The sequence below is a fragment of the Scyliorhinus torazame genome, chromosome 29, assembly GCF_047496885.1.
Source record: "Scyliorhinus torazame isolate Kashiwa2021f chromosome 29, sScyTor2.1, whole genome shotgun sequence".
NCBI classification, from domain to species: domain Eukaryota; kingdom Metazoa; phylum Chordata; class Chondrichthyes; order Carcharhiniformes; family Scyliorhinidae; genus Scyliorhinus; species Scyliorhinus torazame.
In genome coordinates, this window is record NC_092735.1 from 39,798,299 (window position 1) to 39,819,779 (window position 21,481).

Below are 21,481 nucleotides of genomic sequence, written 5' to 3' on the forward strand. Positions count from 1 at the left end.
CCCCAAGCCCCTTACCCCCCCCCAAGCCCCTTACCCCCCCCAAGCCCCTTACCCCCTACACCCCCCAAGCCCCTTACCCCCCCAAGCCCCTTACCCCCCCAAGCCCCTTACCCCCTACACCCCCCAAGCCCCTTACCCCCCCAAGCCCCTTACCCCCCCCAAAGCCCCTTACCCCCTACACCCCCCAAGCCCCTTACCCCCCAAGCCCCTTACCCCCCCAAGCCCCTTACCCCCCCCAAGCCCCTTACCCCCCCAAGCCCCTTACCCCCCCAAGCCCCTTACCCCCCCAAGCCCCTTACCCCCCCCAAGCCCCTTACCCCCTACACCCCCAAGCCCCTTACACCCCCCAAGCCCTTACCCCCCCCAAGCCCCTTACCCCCCCCAAGCCCCTTACCCCCCCAAGCCCCTTACCCCCTACACCCCCCAAGCCCCTTACCCCTTACCCCCCAAGCCCCTTACCCCCCCAAGCCCCCTTACCCCCTACACCCCCCCAAGCCCCTTACCCCCTACACCCCCCAAGCCCTTACCCCCTACACCCCCCAAGCCCCTTACCCCCTACACCCCCCAAGCCCCTTACCCCCTACACCCCCCAAGCCCCTTACCCCCTACACCCCCCAAGCCCCTTACCCCCTACACCCCCCAAGCCCTTACCCCCTACACCCCCCCTCCCTCGCCCCCCGCACACGCCAGGCGCGCTCCCGCGGACTGTGTGCCCAATCTGACCTCACTAAAATGGCCGCCAGATCAGCCTGGCTGTGACGTCATGCGCAGTGAGGGCGGGGTGTGGGTGTGGAGTTCCCGGATCACTGCTCGCAGCTGCCCTGTTGCTCTGCACGGTCATCCCAGCCTCCCCCGGGGCTGGCGGCGCACGGCCCTCACGCTGCTGCGTCATGACGCCACCGCGCAGCCGGATGACGCATCTTAACGCAGCCCCGCCCCCCGCCCGCTGGACACAGACAAGAGGTTAGTGGCGCCGGAGGGAGCCCCCGGCAGCGGGAGGGAGAGAGGGAGCGGGGTCTGCCCCCTGACCCCCGCCCCGGACCCGGGAAACCCGCTCCCACTCGCCGGACAGCGGCCGCTCGGCAAGTCCGGGGGTCACCGGCCCGCCTCTGCGCCGCCTGTCATTGGCTCGCGGGAGGGCACGTGACCGCAGGGGACCCCTCCCCGGTGCTGGGGTACCTTCCCCCCCTTCCTCTCCCCCCCCCCCTTCCTCTCCCCCCCCCCCTTCCTCTCCCCCCCCCCCTTCCTCTCCCCCCCCCTTTCCTCTCCCCCCCCCTTTCCTCTTCCCCCCCCCTTTCCTCTCCCCCCCCCCTTTCCTCTTCCCCCCCCTTTCCTCTCCCCCCCCTTTCCTCTCCCCCCCCTTTCCTCTCCCCCCCTTTCCTCTCCCCCCCCCCTTTCCTCTCCCCCCCCCCTTTTCCTCTCCCCCCCCCCTTTCCTCTCCCCCCCTTTCCTCTCCCCCCCCCTTTCCTCTCCCCCCCCTTTCCTCTCCCCCCCCCCCTTCTCCCCCCCCCCTTCTCCCCCCCCTTCTCCCCCCCCTTCTCCCCCCCCTTCTCCCCCCCCCTTCTCCCCCCCCCTTCTCCCCCCCCCTTCTCCCCCCCCCCTTCTCCCCCCCCCCTTCTCCCCCCCCTTCTCCCCCCCCTTCTCCCCCCCCCTTCTCCCCCCCCCTTCTCCCCCCCCCCTTCTCCCCCCCCCTTCTCCCCCCCCCCTTCTCCCCCCCCCCTTCTCCCCCCCCCTTCTCCCCCCCCTTCTCCCCCCTTCTCCCCCCCCCTTCTCCCCCCCCTTCTCCCCCCCCTTCTCCCCCCCCCCTTCTCCCCCCCCCTTCTCCCCCCCCTTCTCCCCCCCCCTTCTCCCCCCCCTTCTCCCCTCCCCTCTTCTCCCCCCCCCTTCTCCTCCCCCCTCCCCTTCCCCCCCCACCTCTTCTCTCCCCCCCCCCCTTCGCCACCCCCCCTTGCCCAAGGTGCCAGTGCTGACTGTGGGCCCCTGCCCACGGTGCCAGTGCTGATGGTGGGTTGAGGTGAGGGTACAAAGGGGGTACACCTCGGCTCACCGGTGCCTGTCCTTCACCTGCAAATTCTCAAACAGCCCCCCCCCCCAACTAGACACCAAGGCTGACGGTCTGTTTCCCTTGGGTTGTGTTTTTGAAATGCGTGTCACTCAGTGCTCCCAAAGTGTCCGTCTGACATGGAAGTGAGAGAGAAATGTCAATGAGTTTTGAACAATCCAGTCAAAGTGTGTTGAATAATAATGCAGCCCAGGGTAGACTTCCATTTCTGTGGTGACGCAAAAAAAAAAATCAAGGATGTCACTCCCTGGGCCAGTATTGAGAATGGACACCGAATAACACTACCTGTTGGATGGGCAGTACTGAGGGAGTGCCACACTGTCCCAGGGCCAGTAGCGAGGGAGCACTACTCTGTCCGGGGGCCAGTAGTGAGGGACTACCACACTGTCCCAGGGCCAGTAGTGAGGGAGCGCCACACTGTCCGAGGGCCAGTAGTGAGGGAGTGCCACTCTGTCCGAGGGCCAGTAGTGAGGGAGTGCCACACTGTCCGAGGGCCTGTAATGAGGGAGTACCACACTGTCCGAGGGCCAGTAGTGAGGGAGCGCTAGACTGTCCGAGGGCCAGTAGTGAGGGAGCGCTACACTGTCCGAGGGCCAGTAGTGAGGGAGTGCCACGCTGTCCGAGGACCAGTAGTGAGGGAGCGCTACACTGTTCGAGGGCCAGTAGCGAGCGAGCGCCACACTGTCCGAGGGCCAATAGCGAGGGAGTACCACACTGTCCCGAGGGCCAGTAGTGAGGGAACGCCGCACTGTCCGAGGGCCAGTAGTGAGGGAGTGCCACACTGTCCGAGGGCCAGTAGTGAGGGAGTGCCACACTGTCCGAGGGCCAGTAGTGAGGGAGTGCCACACTGTCGAGGGCCAGTAGTGAGGGAGTGCCACACTGTCCGAGGGCCAGTAGTGAGGGAGTGCCACACTGTCCGAGGGCCAGTAGTGAGGGAGTGCCACACTGTCCGAGGGCCAGTAGTGAGGGAGTGCCACACTGTCCGAGGGCCAGTAGTGAGGGAGTGCCACACTGTCCGAGGGCCAGTAGTGAGGGAGTGCCACACTGTCCCGAGGGCCAGTAGTGAGGGAGTGCCACACTGTCCGAGGGCCAGTAGTGAGGGAGTGCCACACTGTCCGAGGGCCAGTAGTGAGGGAGTGCCACACTGTCCGAGGGCCAGTAGTGAGGGAGTGCCACACTGTTCCGAGGGCCAGTAGTGAGGGAGTGCCACACTGTCCGAGGGCCAGTAGTGAGGGAGTGCCACACTGTCCGAGGGCCAGTAGTGAGGGAGTGCCACACTGTCCGAGGGCCAGTAGTGAGGGAGTGCCCACACTGTCCGAGGGCCAGTAGTGAGGGAGTGCCACACTGTCCGAGGGCCAGTAGTGAGGGAGTGCCACACTGTCCGAGGGCCAGTAGTGAGGGAGTGCCACACTGTCCCGAGGGCCAGTAGTGAGGGAGTGCCACACTGTCCGAGGGCCAGTAGTGAGGGAGTGCCACACTGTCCGAGGGCCAGTAGTGAGGGAGTGCCACACTGTCCGAGGGCCAGTAGTGAGGGAGTGCCACACTGTCCGAGGGCCAGTAGTGAGGGAGTGCCACACTGTCCGAGGGCCAGTAGTGAGGGAGTGCCACACTGTCCGAGGGCCAGTAGTGAGGGAGTGCCACACTGTCCGAGGGCCAGTAGTGAGGGAGTGCCGCACTGTCCGAGGGCCAATAGCGAGGGAGTACCGCACTGTCCGAGGGCCAGTAGTGAGGGAACGCCGCACTGTCCGAGGGCCAGTAGTGAGGGAGTGCCGCACTGTCCGAGGGCCAGTAGTGAGGGAACGCCGCACTGTCCGAGGGCCAGTAGTGAGGGAGTGCCACACTGTCCGAGGGCCAGTAGTGAGGGAGTGCCACACTGTCCGAGGGCCAGTAGTGAGGGAGTGCCACACTGTCCGAGGGCCAGTAGTGAGGGAGTGCCACACTGTCCGAGGGCCAGTAGTGAGGGAGTGCCACACTGTCCGAGGGCCAGTAGTGAGGGAGTGCCACACTGTCCGAGGGCCAGTAGTGAGGGAGTGCCACACTGTCCGAGGGCCAGTAGTGAGGGAGTGCCACACTGTCCGAGGGCCAGTAGTGAGGGAGTGCCACACTGTCCGAGGGCCAGTAGTGAGGGAGTGCCACACTGTCCGAGGGCCAGTAGTGAGGGAGTGCCACACTGTCCGAGGGCCAGTAGTGAGGGAGTGCCACACTGTCCGAGGGCCAGTAGTGAGGGAGTGCCACACTGTCCGAGGGCCAGTAGTGAGGGAGTGCCACACTGTCCGAGGGCCAGTAGTGAGGGAGTGCCACACTGTCCGAGGGCCAGTAGTGAGGGAGTGCCACACTGTCCGAGGGCCAGTAGTGAGGGAGTGCCACACTGTCCGAGGGCCAGTAGTGAGGGAGTGCCACACTGTCCGAGGGCCAGTAGTGAGGGAGTGCCACACTGTCCGAGGGCCAGTAGTGAGGGAGTGCCACACTGTCCGAGGGCCAGTAGTGAGGGAGTGCCACACTGTCCGAGGGCCTGTTGTGAGGGAACACCGCACTGTCTGAGGGATGCCACTGCTGTCCCAGCCAAATTTTTAACCCTCTCTCTCAACCCAACTATCTGGTCATTATCCCATAGCTGTTTATGGGATCTTGCTGTACACAAATTGGCTGCTGGGTTTTCTACAACACAACAGTGATTATGTTTCAAAAAGTACCTCATTGGATGTAACATAAACCAGGATATTGGGTGGTTGTGAAAGACTTTGCATATAAAACACCAACAAACATAAAGTCATTTCCAATTGGGATCTGACTTCGGAATAGTGGTTCTCCTGAGCCAGGGGGCTGAGGGGAGAGGGTGGGGGATATTTTGGGGGCAGCAGTGATTAACAGGAAACTCAATCCACAGAAATCTCCCATAGCTATCACAATTTGCCTCAAATTGGCCACACAGTCTGTATTTAGACCCATTCCCCCAAAGGTGGAGGAATGATACAGGCAAGGTGGGAGGAACGCTGCTTTGCTGCTGGAGACTGCTGGGTCAGGGTTACAGAACCCCAAAAACATATCCCAATTACTTTTTTTAAATTTTGTAAGAATTTCTATCATTTTTACCCTTCCAAAAAGTGAAATCCAGATCTCTACCACCTTTAACTGCACCTCCATTCTGTGTGTGTTTGCTATCAGAGCAGCATAATGTGGAGGTGCTGGCGGGGTGGGCAAAGTAATGTCTGGTGTTGCAGGTGCTTCTTTTTTTTAAAAACATATCGTAATTCAAATTTTCAACAACCCCCCCCCCCTACAGAAAAAGGAAAGAAGAACATAACACCCCCCCCCCCCCCCCCAAGAATTATACATAGAATTTTCCCAAACTACAATAACCCCCCATATAACAATAAAAACACAAATAGGGAAACACCCCACCCTAACCCAAACGCCACCCCAGAAGAGACCCCCCCCCCCCGGGTTGCTGCTGCTGCTGACCTCCTCCTAAAGCTCCGCAATAAAATCTAGGAACGGTTGCCACCGCCCGAGGAACCCTTGTGCAGACCCTCACAAGGCAAACTTTATCCTCTCCAGCTTGATGAACCCTGCCATGTCATTAATCCAGGCTTCCACGCTAGGGGGCTTTGCATCTTTCCACAGTAACAAAATCCTCCGGGCTACCAGGGACGCAAAGGCCAGAATACCGGCCTCTTTCGCCTCCTGCACTTCCAGCTCGTCCGATACCCCAAATAATGCCAACCCCCAGCTCGGCTTGACCCGGACGTTCACCACCTTGGACATAGTCCTCGCAAAGCCCCCCCAAAACCCATCCAGAACATATGGGCGTGATTTGCTGGGCTCCCCGAGCACCTCACACATCTGTCCTCCACCCCAAAGAACCTACTCAAGCTCGCCCCTGTCATATGCGCTCTGTGAACAACTTTAAACTGTATCAGGCTGAGCCTGGCGCAGGGGAGGAAGAATTAGCCCTACTCAGGGCATCAGCCCACAGACCCTCATCTATCTCCTCCCCGAGCTCCTCCTCCCATTTGCCCTTTAGCTCCTCCACCGAGGTCTCCTCTTCTTGCAGCTCCTGGTAAATCGCGGAGACCCTGCCCTCTCCAACCCATACCCCCGAGATCACCCTGTCCTGAAACCTGCGTGCTGGAAGCAGCGGGAATTCTCTCGCCTGCCGTTTCACAAACGCCCTCACCTGCATATACCTAAAAGCATTTCCCAGGGGTAGCCCAAATTTCTCCAGCACCCCTAGGCCCGCAAACATCAATGAACAGGTCCCCCATTCTTTTAATCCCTGCCCGATGCCAGCTCAGAATCCCCCCTTCCATCCTTCCCCGGACGAACCAATGGTTCTCTCGAATCGGGGACCAAACCGAGGCCCCCACCTCACCCCCGTCATGCCTCCGCTGCCCCCAAATCTTCAGAGTCGCCGCCACCACCGGACTCATGGTGTACCTTGTCGGCGGGAGCGGCAACGGTGCCGTCACAGCGCCCTCAGACTCGTGCCCACATAGGACGCCATCTCTAGCCTCTTCCACGCGGCCCACTCCCCTTCCATTACCCACTTACAGATCACCACCACATTGGCTGCCCAGTAGTAGCCACATAGATTCGGCAATGCCAGCCCCCCTCTGTCCCTGCTACGCTCCAGGAAAACCCTTTTTGCCCTCGGGGTCTTATTCGCTCACACAAATCCCATGATGCTCCTGCTTGCCCGTTTAAAAAAGGCCTTAGGGATCAGAATGGGAAGGCACTGAAATACAAAGAGACACCTCGGAAGGACCGTCATTTTAACCGACTGCACCCTCCATTCCCCCAGGCGGTGGACCCCCGCCCCGATTCCCCCTCCTAGCTCCAGCTCCCGTTTGGTCAGTGCAGCAGCAATCCCGTCCCGTCCCCCAGATAGATCCTCCTCTAGCCATTTTGCTCCCCCGTAAATCAACCGACTCCTGCTGACCCCGGCCCCTCCCGCCACTCCATCGACCCCCCAGTGTGAGAATCCCTCCACCTCCCCCTGGCAATCAATATGTGCTCCTCTCCAGCACTGCCCTTTTCCCCTTCCCTAGCCCGGGGAAAAGCCCGCGTTTCCATCCAAGCTGGCCCCACCCCCTCTGGCGCAGCTCCCTTTTTGCGGCCTTGTCTCAACTCCCCATCCCCGGGCCTCCAACCCCTCCCTCCAAAAGGGGGCCCTGTCATTCCAACACCGACGCCCACATCACACAGCCCCCACATCGAACCATTTCGCCCAACCCCACCCAGCACCAAAGAAAACAGAACACCCACCCCCCAAAACACAGTAACCCCCCCTAGGCACCCCCTCTCATCAAACCCTCAGTTCGAGTCCAACTTTTCAGTTTGGATAAAGGTCCACGCCTCCTCCGGTGTCTCGAAGTAGTGGTGCCGATCCTGAAATGTGACCCACAATCGCGCTGGCTGCAGCATCCCGAACTTCACCCCCTTCCGATGGAGAACTGCCTGAGCCCGGTTGAAGCCGTCCCTCTTCTTGGCCACCTCCGCGCTCCAGTCCTGGTATATTCGGATCCCTTGTGTTCTCCCACCTGCTGCTCCGTTCTTTTTTTGGCCCATCTCAGGACACACTCCCTGTCCACAAAGTGGTGGAACCGCAGCATTACCGCCCTTGACGGCCCGTTGGCCTTGGGCCTCCTGGCCAGGACTCGATGAGCCCCGTCCAGCTCCAGGGGTCCCAGGAAAGCTCCCGCGCCCATCAGCGCGTCGAGCCTCGAGACCACATGTACCTCGGCATCAGGCCCCTCCACTCTCTCCGGCAGACCCAGAATTCGGAGATTCTTCCTCCTCGACCAATTCTCCATGTCCTCAAATTTTTCTTGCCACTTTTTGTGCAGCGCCCCCACCTTCACCGCCAGGCCCAGGATCTCATCCTCGTTCTCTGAGGCTTTTTGCCGCACCTCCTGGATCACGACCCCTTGGGCCTTCTGGGTCTTCACCAGCTAGTCGATCGACGCCATCATCGGCTCTAGCAGTTCTGCCTTCTGCTCCTCAAAGCAGCGTTTGAGGAACGCCTGCTGCTCCTGCGACCATAGCGCCCACGCTGCCTGGTCTCCACCCGCCACCATCTTGCTTCTCCTCCCTCGCACTTTCCGCTGCACTAAAATCACTTTCTTGACCGCTCCACTCCTGGTCCAATCCATACAGTGCCGGGGGAACCGTACTGTCACCTTCCCACGCTGGGAACCGTCGAACAATTGCCGTTGGGGCCCCTCAAAAGAGCCCAAAAGTCCGTTTCTGGCGGGAGCTGCCGAACGTGCAACTTCGCTCAGCATAGCCGCAACCGGAAGTCAAAACTGGCCATCATCACTGGTGCTTCTTAATAATTGTGAGCGAGCATCACTGATTTCCTTGTCTTCGCACACAGTTCCCACGAATCCGTCGCCTCCTGCCGACCTCTTCCTCCTTCTTCCCCAGCCCCTCATTCCTCCCCATCTCCTGCTTCCTTTCTTTTCTCTCCGACAACCTCTGCATTCCTTCCCCTCTCCTTTAGCCTCCCACTCCCTCCCCCTGAGTACAGTTATATTGGGTTTTTAACTTGACTGATGCCCTGTTTTGCAGGCTTTGTCGTGTGGTGCGTGGGAGCAGAATGTCTGAGCAACTTCACAGCATCAACCTCCAGAACTTTAGCAGGTCGCTGCTGGAGACACTAAATTCCCAGCGCTTGGGTGGCCACTTCTGTGATGTGACAGTGCGGATCCACAACACAGCTCTCCGAGCCCACCGCTGTGTCCTGGCTGCTGCTAGCCCCTTTTTCCATGATAAGCTGTTGTTGGGTTACAGCGAAATTGAGGTCCCGCCCCTCGTCTCGGCCCAGACTCTGCGCCGGTTGGTGGATTTCATGTACAGTGGCTCACTGATGGTTTCTCACGTGGAGGCTCTGCAAATCCTCACGGCAGCTAGTGTCCTCCAGATCAAAACCATCATCGATGAATGCACACGTATTATTTCACAAAATGCCCCTCAAAAGACTCCGGGATTCCAACCGTTCATCAGTCAAAAAATGGACCTTTCTGATGAGAAGGAAGCCATTATTTGCCAAACAGTCAGTGACCAGATGCACAAGTTTCCCATGGGACTGATTGAAACAGCGTTGTCACCTCATGGGACTGAAAAAGAGTTTGATTTTGTGCGCGCCAGTACAAAGAACCTGGTAACAAGTGAAGCAGGCTACAAATCAGAAGAAATCAGCCCCAGTCTGAACAGGCAGCTACCATCGACCCGACAGAAGGGAGCGGCAGAGCAGGCTCTACCTGACCAGGAGAACCTGTCTCTGATGGACACCAGTCGCAACAGTGAGGTACGCGCTCTGTGGTACAACACTGCAGCCAATCAGCGGCCCGACATGTCGTTGTTACCGCAAGGTAGCCATAGCCGCAAGCAACGCCAGCCAATCCGACTCCAGATGGCAGACGGAAGTCAAGTGACCATCAAGGAAGAAGACGATGATCTCCTTTACTGTGGGGAGAGCATTTCCGGGGCCACTATCTCTGATCAGTCAACCGAGCAGATCAGTCAAGGTGAACAGACTGAGGATATTTCTGACGCAAATGCATTTGACCCCAACCAGAATACAATAGGGGAACCAAGGGACTCTGCCAGTCATTTGAATTTGAGTGGCAAAGGGGACGAGTTAGAATTTTTTAGTGCTAGTGATCTCTTACCCGAGGAGCTGAAGTCCTTTTGGCAGGGAGAAAGAGAGGAGAAGGAGCCCTCCTTGCAACAAAACCGTAAAGCAGACTGCAAGTCCCAACTCGATGCCTCATACCCACGGCCTTCGACATTCATGCAAGACTTTCTACCAGGATCTACCATGCAGACCACCCCGAGGAACCAGGCTTGTTCTGTGCAGTATGATGTTCAGGCAGACACAGGTGCACCCGGGGGCACCACCAGTCACCGCAACCTCTTCCAGATGAACCTTCCTCAGTCTCCTCATCTTGCAACTTTGCCCTCCACCTCCCAGACATGCCTGCCCAGCATTTCAAACCAGCCACCTTGCCAGAATGCCCCCGTATTCCTGGATGGGACCCAGACTGGGCCAGCTGCTTCACAGGCCAGCCAGAGTGCCAGTGAAACCGAGAAAAAGCCCTATGGATGCACACAATGCGGGAAGACCTTCAGCTCCAGACAGAACTATGCCAAGCACATGTTTGTCCACACAGGTGGGTTCACCATGATTCTCCCTTTTTTATATTATTCTCGCTGTCCCCTTGTGCCTTAATATGTTTCCCATGTGCTTTATCTTGGATAAGTGATGGACTCTCACTGGGGTACACTTTCCCAGCCCCTGACAACTACCATCTAGAAGGACAAGAGCAGCAGATACCTGGGAACCCCACCACCTGGAGGTTCCCCTCCAAGTCACTCACCACCCTGTCTTGGAAATATATCGCCGTTCCTTCACTGTCGCTGGGGTAACACCCTGGAACTCCCTCCCTAACAGCACAGTGGGTGTACATACACCTCAAGGACTGCAGCGGTTCAAGAAGGCAGCTCACCACCACCTTTTGAAGGGCAACTAGGGAGGGGCAATAAATACTGGGCCTAACCAGCGACTCCCATATCCCATAAATGAAATTTTAAACAAGAATAAATACTCCCTTTTATGCTTCGCTGGTCATTTATTTTCACTTTTCTCCAAACTCCCATGAAGGTGCTGACTCTCACTGGGGGACAGTTCCTGGAGGTGCTGACTCACTGGGACACAGTTCCTGAATGTGCTGACTCTCACTGGGCGACAGTTCCTGAAGGTGCTGACTCTCACTGGGATACAGTTCCTGAAGGTGCTGACTCTCACTGGGGGACAGTTCCTGAAGGTGCTGACTCTCACTGGGATACAGTTCCTGAAGGTGCTGACTCTCACTGGGACACAGTTCCTGAAGGTGCTGACTCTCACTGGGGGACAGTTCCTGAAGGTGCAGACTCTCACTGGGACACAGTTCCTGAAGGTGCTGACTCTCACTGGGATACAGTTCCTGAAGGTGCTGACTCTCACTGGGATACAGTTCCTGAAGGTGCTGACTCTCACTGGGATACAGTTCCTGAAGGTGCTGACTCTCACTGGGATACAGTTCCTGAAGGTGCTGACTCTCACTGGGATACAGTTCCTGAAGGTGCTGACTCTCACTGGGACACAGTTCCTGAAGGTGCTGACTCTCACTGGGACACAGTTCCTGAAGGTGCTGACTCTCACTGGGATACAGTTCCTGAAGGTGCTGACTCTCACTGGGGGACAGTTCCTGAAGGTGCTGACTCTCACTGAGGCACAGTTCCTGAAGGTGCCGACTCTCACTGGGGGACAGTTCCTGAAGATGCTGACTCTCACTGGGGGACAGTTCCTGAAGGTGCTGACTCTCACTGGGGGACAGTTCTTGAGGGTGCTGACTCTCACTGGGACATAGTTCCTGAAGGTGCTGACTCTCACTGGGGGACAGTTCCTGAAGGTGCTGACTCTCACTGAGGCACAGTTCCTGAAGGTGCCAACTCTCACTGGGGGACAGTTCCTGAAGGTGCTGACTCTCACTGGGACACAGTTCCTGAATGTGCTGACTCTCACTGGGCGACAGTTCCTGAAGGTGCTGACTCTCACTGGGATACAGTTCCTGAAGGTGCTGACTCTCACTGGGGGACTGTTCCTGAAGGTGCTGACTCTCACTGGGATACAGTTCCTGAAGGTGCTGACTCTCACTGGGACACAGTTCCTGAAGGTGCTGACTCTCACTGGGGGACAGTTCCTGAAGGTGCAGACTCTCACTGGGACACAGTTCCTGAAGGTGCTGACTCTCACTGGGATACAGTTTCTGAAAGTGCTGACTCTCACTGGGATACAGTTCCTGAAGGTGCTGACTCTCACTGGGATACAGTTCCTGAAGGTGCTGACTCTCACTGGGATACAGTTCCTGAAGGTGCTGACTCTCACTGGGACACAGTTCCTGAAGGTGCTGACTCTCACTGGGGGACAGTTCCTGAAGGTGCTGACTCTCACTGGGACACAGTTCCTGAAGGTGCTGACTCTCACTGGGATACAGTTCCTGAAGGTGCTGACTCTCACTGGGGGACTAGACAGTTCCTGAAGGTGCTGACTCTCACTGAGGCACAGTTCCTGAAGGTGCCGACTCTCACTGGGGGACAGTTCCTGAAGATGCTGACTCTCACTGGGGGACAGTTCCTGAAGGTGCTGACTCTCACTGGGGGACAGTTCCTGAGGGTGCTGACTCTCACTGGGACATAGTTCCTGAAGGTGCTGACTCTCACTGGGGGACAGTTCCTGAAGGTGCTGACTCTCACTGAGGCACAGTTCCTGAAGGTGCCGACTCTCACTGGGGGACAGTTCCTGAAGGTGCTGACTCTCTCTGGGAGACAGTTCCTGAAGGTGCTGACTCTCACTGGGGGACAGTTCCTGAAGGTGCTGACTCTCACTGAGAGACAGTTCCTGAAGGTGCTGACTCTCACTGGGGGACAGTTCCTGAAGGTGCTGACTCTCACTGGGGGACAGTTCCTGAAGGTGCTGACTCTCACTGGGGGACAGTTCCTGAAGGTGCTGACTCTCACTGGGGGACAGTTCCTGAAGGTGCTGACTCTCACTGGGGGACAGTTCCTGAAGGTGCTGACTCTCACTGGGGGACAGTTCCTGAAGGTGCTGACTCTCACTGGGGGACAGTTCCTGAAAGTGCTGACTCTCACTGGGGGACAGTTCCTGAAGGTGCTGACTCTCACTGGGACACAGTTCCTGAAAGTGCTGACTCTCACTGGGACACAGTTCCTGAAGGTGCTGACTCCTACGGATGGATGGTTCCTGAAGGTCATAGATCATAGAATATTTAGTGCAGAAGGAGCCATTCGGCCTATCGAGTCTGCACTGGCCCTTGGAAAGAGCACCCTACTTAAGCCCACGCGTCCACCCTATCCCCGTAACCCCACCTAACCTTTGGACACCAAGGGTCAATTTTAGCATAGCCAATCCACCTACCTGCATATCTTTGGAGTGTGGGAGGAAGCCGGAGCACCCGGAGGAAACCCGAGGAGAAAGTGAAACTCCGCACAGACAGTCACCCGAGGCCGGAATTGACCCTGGGTCACTGGAGCTGTGAGGCAGCAGTGCTCACTGTGCTTCCGTGCTGCCACCCACTGACTGGGATACAATAGGTGTCGTGGGCAGTAATTTTCATAGGTATACGGGTTTCAGATGCTGACTCTCGCTGAGGCACAGGTTTTACAGGCAAAAACTCACTGGGCCACATATATACTGATGTGAACCATGACACACGGCCCCTCCCAGCCTCGTGAACCATAGCACACGTCCCCTCCCAGCTTCGTGAACAAAACACACGGCCCCTCCCAGCCTCGTGAACATAAAACACGGCCCCTCCCAGCCTTGTGAACCATAACACACGTCCCCGCCCAGCCTCGTGAACCATAACACACGTCCCCTCCCAGCCTCGTGAACCATAACACACGTCCCCTCCCAGCCTCGTGACCCATAACACACGTCCCCTCCCAGCCTTGTGAACCATAACACACAGCCCCTCCCAGCCTCGTGAACACAACACACGGCCCCTCCCAGCCTCGTGACCCATAACACACGCCCCCTCCCTGCCACGTGAACCATAACACACGGCCCCTCCCAGCCTCGTGAACATAACACACGGCCCCTCCCAGCCTCGTGAACATAACACACGTCCCCTCCCAGCCTCGTGACCCATAACACACGTCCCCTCCCAGCCTTGTGAACCATAACACACAGCCCCTCCCAGCCTCGTGAACACAACACACGGCCCCTCCCAGCCTCGTGACCCATAACACACGCCCCCTCCCTGCCACGTGAACCATGACACACGGCCCCTCCCAGCCTCGTGAACCATAACACACGTCCCCTCCCAGCTTCGTGAACAAAACACACGGCCCCTCCCAGCCTCGTGAACCATAACACACGTCCCCTCCCAGCTTAGTGACCATAACACACGGCCCCTCCCAGCTTAGTGACCATAACACACGGCCCCTCCCAGCTTAGTGACCATAACACACGGCCCCTCCCAGCCTCGTGAACCATAACACATGTACCCTCCCAGCCTCGTGAACATGAAAGACGGCCCCTTCCCGGTCTTGTGAACCATAACACACGTCCCCTCCCAGCCTCGTGAACATAACACACGGCCCCTCCCAGCCTCGTGAACATAACACACGTCCCCTCCCAGCCTCGTGAACCATAACACAAGGCCCCTCCCAGCCTCGTGAACCATAACACACGTCCCCTCCCAGCCTCGTGAACCATAACATAGCCCCTCCCAGCCTCGTGAACATAACACACGGCCCCTCCCAGCCTCGTGACCCATAACACACGTCCCCTCCCAGCCTCGTGAACATAACACACGGCCCCGCCCAGCCTCGTGAACCATAACACATGTCCCCTCCCAGCCTCGTGAACCATAACACACGTCCCGTCACAGCCTCGTGAACCATAACACACAGCCCCTCCCAGCCTCGTGAACCATAACACACGTCCCCTCACAGCCTCGTAAACCATAACACACGGCCCCTTCCAGCATCGTGAACATAACACACGGCTCCTCCCAGCCACGTGAACAAAACACACGTCCCCTCCCAGCCTCGTGAACCGTAACACACGGCTCCTCCCAGCCTCGTGAACATAACACACGGCTCCTCCCAGCCTCGTGAACCATAAAACACGGCTCCTCCCAGCCTCGTGAACCATAACACACGGCCCCTCTCAGCCTCGTGAACCATAACACACGTCCCCACCCAGCCTCGTGAACATAACACAGGGCCCGTCCCAGCCCCCTGAACATAACACACGTCCCCTCCCAGCCTCGTGAACCATAACACACGGCCCCTCTCAGCCTCGTGAACCATAACACACGGCCCCTCCCAGCCTCGTGAACCATAATACACGTCCCCTCACAGCCTCGTGAACATAACAAATGTCCCCTCCCAGCCTCGTGACCCATAACACACGGCCCCTCCCAGCAGCGTGAACATAACACACGGCTCCTCCCAGCTTAGTGACCATAACACACGGCCCCTCCCAGCTTAGTGACCATAACACACGGCCCCTCCCAGCCTCGTGAACCATAACACATGTACCCTCCCAGCCTCGTGAACATGAAACACGGCCCCTTCCCGGTCTTGTGAACCATAACACACGTCCCCTCCCAGCCTCGTGAACATAACACACGGCCCCTCCCAGCCTCGTGAACATAACACACGTCCCCTCCCAGCCTCGTGAACCATAACACACGGCCCCTCCCAGCCTCGTGAACCATAACACACGTCCCCTCCCAGCCTCGTGAACCATAACACAGCCCCTCCCAGCCTCGTGAACATAACACACGGCCCCTCCCAGCCTCGTGACCCATAACACACGTCCCCTCCCAGCCTCGTGAACATAACACACGGCCCCGCCCAGCCTCGTGAACCATAACACATGTCCCCTCCCAGCCTCGTGAACCATAACACACGTCCCGTCACAGCCTCGTGAACCATAACACACAGCCCCTCCCAGCCTCGTGAACCATAACACACGTCCCCTCACAACCTCGTGAACATAACAAATGTCCCCTCACAGCCTCGTGAACCATAACACACGGCCCCTTCCAGCATCGTGAACATAACACACGGCTCCTCCCAGCCTCGTGAACAAAACACACGTCCCCTCCCAGCCTCGTGAACCGTAACACACGGCTCCTCCCAGCCTCGTGAACATAACACACGGCTCCTCCCAGCCTCGTGAACCATAAAACACGGCTCCTCCCAGCCTCGTGAACCATAACACACGGCCCCTCTCAGCCTCGTGAACCATAACACACGTCCCCACCCAGCCTCGTGAACATAACACAGGGCCCGTCCCAGCCCCCTGAACATAACACACGTCCCCTCCCAGCCTCGTGAACCATAACACACGGCCCCTCTCAGCCTCGTGAACCATAACACATGGCCCCTCCCAGCCTCGTGAACCATAATACACGTCCCCTCACAGACTCGTGAACATAACAAATGTCCCCTCCCAGCCTCGTGACCCATAACACACGGCCCCTCCCAGCAGCGTGAACATAACACACGGCTCCTCCCAGCCTCGTGAACAAAACACACGTCCCCTCCCAGCCTCGTGTACCGTAACACACGGCTCCTCCCAGCCTCGTGAACCATAACACACGGCCGCTCCCAGCCTCGTGAACCATAACACACGGCTCCTCCCAGCCTCGTGAGCCATAACACACGGCTCCTCCCAGCCTCGTGAACCATAAAACACGGCTCCTCCCAGCCTCGTGAACCATAACACACGGCCCCTCCCAGCCTCGTGAACCATAACACACGGCTCCTCCCAGCCTCGTGAGCCATAACACACGGCCCCTCCCAGCCTCGTGAACCATAACACACGGCCCCTACCAGCCTCGTGAACGATAACACACGGCTCCTCCCAGCCTCGAACCATAATACAAGGCCCGTCCCAGCCTCGTGAACATAACACACGGCCCCTCCTAGCCTCGTGAACATAACACACGGCCCCTCGCAGCCTCGTGAACATAACACACGGCCCCTCAGCCTGGTGATCAAACACACTGCTCCTCCCAGCCTAGTGAACAAAACACACGTCCCCTCCCAGCCTCGTGAACAAAACACACGTCCCCTCCCAGCGTTGTGAACAAAAGACACGTCCCCTCCCAGCATCGTGAACATAACACACGTCCCCTTCCAGCCTCGTTAACCATAACACACGGCTCCTCCCAGCCTCGTGAACATAACACACAGCTCCTCCCAGCCTCGTGAACCATAAAACATGGCTCCTCCCAGCCTCGTGAACCATAACACATGGCCGCTCCCAGCCTCGTGAACCATAACACACGGCTCCTCCCAGCCTCGTGAGCCATAACACACGGCCCCTCCCAGCCTCGTGAACCATAACACACGGCCCCTACCAGCCTCGTGAACCATAACACACGGCTCCTCCCAGCCTCGTGAACCATAATACACGGCCCCTCCCAGCCTCGTGAACATAACACACGGCCCCTCCCAGCCTCGTGAACATAACACACGGCCCCTCCCAGCCTCGTGAACATAACACACGGCCCCTCAGCCTGGTGATCAAACACACTGCTCCTCCCAGCCTAGTGAACAAAACACACGTCCCCTCCCAGCCTCGTGAACAAAACACACGTCCCCTCCCAGCGTTGTGAACAAAAGACACGTCCCCTCCCAGCATCGTGAACATAACACACGTCCCCTCCCAGCCTCGTTAACCATAACACACGGCTCCTCCCAGCCTCGTGAACATAACACACGGCCCCTCCCAGCGTCGTGAACAAAACACACGTCCCCTCCCAGTCTAGTGAACCATAAAACACGGCCCCTCCCAGCCTCGTGAACCATAACACACGGCCCGTCCCTGCCCCTTTAACATAACACACGGCCCCTCCCAGCCTCGTGAACATAACACACGGCCCCTCCCAGTCTCGTGAACCATAAAACACGGCCCCTTCCAGCCTCGTGAACATAACACACGGCCCCTCCCAGCCTCATGAACCATAACACACGGCCCGTCCCAGCCCCCTGAACAAAACACACGGCCCCTCCCAGCCCCGTGAACATAACCCACGTCCCCTCCCAGCCTCGTGAACATAACACACGGCCCGTCCCTGCATCGTGAACCATAACACACGGCCCCTCCCAGCCTCGTGAACATAACACACGGCCCCTCCCAGCCTCGTGAACCATAACACACGTCCCCTCCCAGCCTCGTGAACCATAACACACGGCCCCTCTCAGCCTCGTGAACCATAACACACGGCCCCTCTCAGCCTCGTGAACCATAACACACGGCCCCTCCCAGCCTCGTGAACCATAATACACGTCCCCTCACAGCCTCGTGAACATAACAAATGTCCCCTCCCAGCCTCGTGACCCATAACACACGGCCCCTCCCAGCAGCGTGAACATAACACACGGCTCCTCCCAGCCTCGTGAACAAAACACACGTCCCCTCCCAGCCTCGTGAACCGTAACACACGGCTCCTCCCAGCCTCGTGAACATAAGACACGGCTCCTCCCAGCCTCGTGAACCATAAAACACGGCTCCTCCCAGCCTCGTGAACCATAACACACGGCTCCTCCCAGCCTCGTGAACATAAGACACGGCTCCTCCCAGCCTCGTGAACCATAAAACACGGCTCCTCCCAGCCTCGTGAACCATAACACACGGCCGCTCCCAGCCTCGTGAACCATAACACACGGCTCCTCCCAGCCTCGTCAGCCATAACACACGGCCCCTCCCAGCCTCGTGAACCATAACACACGGCCCCTACCAGCCTCGTGAACCATAACACACGGCCCCTCCCAGCCTCGTGAACATAACACACGGCCCCTCCAAGCCTCGTGAACATAACACACGGCCCCTCAGCCTGGTGATCAAACACACTGCTCCTCCCAGCCTAGTGAACAAAACACACGTCCCCTCCCAGCCTCGTGAACAAAACACACGTCCCCTCCCAGCATCGTGAACATAACACACGGCCCCTCCCAGTCTCGTGAACCATAATACACGGCCCCTCCCAGCCTCGTGAACATAACACACGGCCCCTCTCAGCCTAGTGAACATAACACACGGCCCCTCCCAGTCCCCTGAACCATAATACACGGACCCTCCCAGCCTCGTGAATATAACACACGGCCCCTCCCAGCCTCGTGAACATAACACACGGCCCCTCCCAGTCTCGTGAACCATAAAACACGGCCCCTTCCAGCCTCGTGGACATAACACACGGCCTCTCCCAGCCTCGTGAACCATAACACACGGCCCGTCCCAGCCCCCTGAACAAAACACACGGCCCCTCCCAGCCCCGTGAACATAACCCACGTCCCCTCCCAGCCTCGTGAACATAACACACGTCCCCTCCCAGCCTCGTGAACAGAACACGGTCCCTCCCAGCCTCGTCAACATAACACACGGCCCCTCCCAGTCTCGTGAACCATAAAACACGGCCCCTTCCAGCCTCGTGGACATAACACACGGCCTCTCCCAGCCTCGTGGACCATAACACACGGCTCCTCACAGCCTAGTGAACAAAACAAACGGCCCCTCCCAGCCTCATGACCATAACACACGGCCCCTCAGCCTGGTGATCAAACACACGGCTCCTCCCAGCCTATTGAACAAAACACACGTCCCCTCCCAGCCTCGTGAACAAAACACACGGCTCCTCCCAGCCTCGTGAACCATAACACACAGCCCCTCCCAGCCTCGTGATCCATAACACACGTCCCCTCCCAGCCTCGTGAACATAACACACGGCCCCTCCCAGCCTCGTGAACCATAACACACGTCCCCTCCCAGCCTCGTGAACCATAACACAGCCCTTCCCAGCCTCGTGAACATAAAACACGGCCCCTCCCAGCCTCGTGACCCATAACACACGTCCCCTCCCAGCCTCGTGAACATAACACACGTCCCCTCCCAGCCTCGTGAACATAACACACGTCCCCTCCCAGCCTCGTAAACATAACACACGGCCCTTCCCAGCCCCCTGAACAAAACACACGGCCCCTCCCAGCCTCGTGAACCATAACACATGTCCCCTCCCAGCCTCGTGAACCATAACACATGTCCCCTCCCAGCCTCGTGAACCATAACACACGTCCCCCACAGCCTCGTGAACATAACACACGTCCCCTCCCAGCCTCGTGAACATAACACAGGGCCCGTCCCAGCACCCTGAACATAACACACGTCCCCTCCCAGCCTCGTGAACCATAACACACGTCCCCTCCCAGCCTCGTGAACCATAACACACGGCCCCTCCCAGTCTCGTGAACCATAATACACGGCCCCTCCCAGCCTCGTGAACATAACACACGGCCCCTCTCAGCCTAGTGAACATAACACACGGCCCCTCCCAGTCCCCTGAACCATAATACACGGACCCTCCCAGCCTCGTGAATATAACACACGGCCCCTCCCAGCCTCGTGAACATAACACACGGCCCCTCCCAGTCTCGTGAACCATAAAACACGGCCCGTCCCAGCCCCCTGAACAAAACACACGGCCCCTCCCAGCCCCGTGAACATAACCCACGTCCCCTCCCAGCCTCGTGAACATAACACACGTCCCCTCCCAGCCTCGTGAACAGAACACGGCCCCTCCCAGCCTCGTGAACATAACACACGGCCCTTCCCAGCCTCGTCAACATAACACACTTCCCCTCCCAGCCTAGTGAACAAAACACACGGCCCCTCCCAGCCTCGTGAATCATAACACACGGCTCCTCACAGCCTAGTGAACAAAACAAACGGCCCCTCCCAGCCTCATGACCATAACACACGGCCCCTCAGCCTGGTGATCAAACACACGGCTCCTCCCAGCCTATTGAACAAAACACACGTCCCCTCCCAGCCTCGTGAACAAAACACACGTCCCCTCCCAGCCTCGTGAACAAAACACACGGCTCCTCCCAGCCTCGTGAACCATAACACACAGCCCCTCCCAGCCTCGTGATCCATAACACACGTCCCCTCCCAGCCTCGTGAACATAACACACGGCCCCTCCCAGCCTCGTGAACCATAACACACGTCCCCTCCCAGCCTCGTGAACCATAACACAGCCCTTCCCAGCCTCGTGAACATAAAACACGGCCTCTCCCAGCCTCGTGACCCATAACACACGTCCCCTCCCAGCCTCGTGAACATAACACACGTCCCCTCCCAGCCTCGTGAACATAACACACGTCCCCTCTCAGCCTCGTAAACATAACACACGGCCCTTCCCAGCCCCCTGAACATAACACACGGCCCCTCCCAGCCTCGTGAACCATAACACATGTCCCCTCCCAGCCTCGTGAACCATAACACATGTCCCCTCCCAGCCTCGTGAACCATAACACACGTCCCCTCTCAGCCTCGTAAACATAACACACGGCCCTTCCCAGCCCCCTGAACATAACACACGGCCCCTCCCAGCCTCGTGAACCATAACACATGTCCCCTCCCAGCCTCGTGAACCATAACACATGTCCCCTCCCAGCATCGTGAACCATAACACACGTCCCCTCACAGCCTCGTGAACATAACACACGTCCCCTCCCAGCCTCGTGAACATAACACAGGACCCGTCCCAGCCCCCTGAACATAACACACGGCCCCTCCCAGCCTCGTGAACCATAACACACGTCCCCTCCCAGCCTCGTGAACCATAACACACGGCCCCTCTCAGCCTCGTGAACCATAACACACGGCCCCTCCCAGCCTCGTGAACCACAACACACGTCCCCTCACAGCCTCGTGAACATAACAAATGTCCCCTCCCAGCCTCGTAAACATAACACACGGCCCTTCCCAGCCCCCTGAACATAATACACGGCCCCTCCCAGCCTCGTGAACCATAACACATGTCCCCTCCCAG

General features: G+C 58.4%; 1 protein-coding gene across 4 annotated transcripts in view; it reads left to right on the plus strand.

Annotated features, from left to right (window-relative positions):
- The first annotated feature begins 854 nt into the window (after positions 1-854).
- LOC140404093 (zinc finger and BTB domain-containing protein 20-like) overlaps positions 855-21,481 on the plus strand; it is a 43,594-nt gene continuing 22,967 nt past the window's right edge. For all 4 annotated transcript variants that reach the window (XR_011938453.1, XM_072492489.1, XM_072492488.1 and 1 more), the window contains exons 1-2: positions 855-963; positions 8,633-10,236. Coding sequence is in view for 3 of the 4 variants with exons in the window: in XM_072492489.1 (XP_072348590.1) it covers positions 8,661-10,236 (1,576 nt within the window). In the remaining variant the exon portion in view is untranslated. The remainder of the gene's footprint in view (positions 964-8,632; positions 10,237-21,481) is intronic.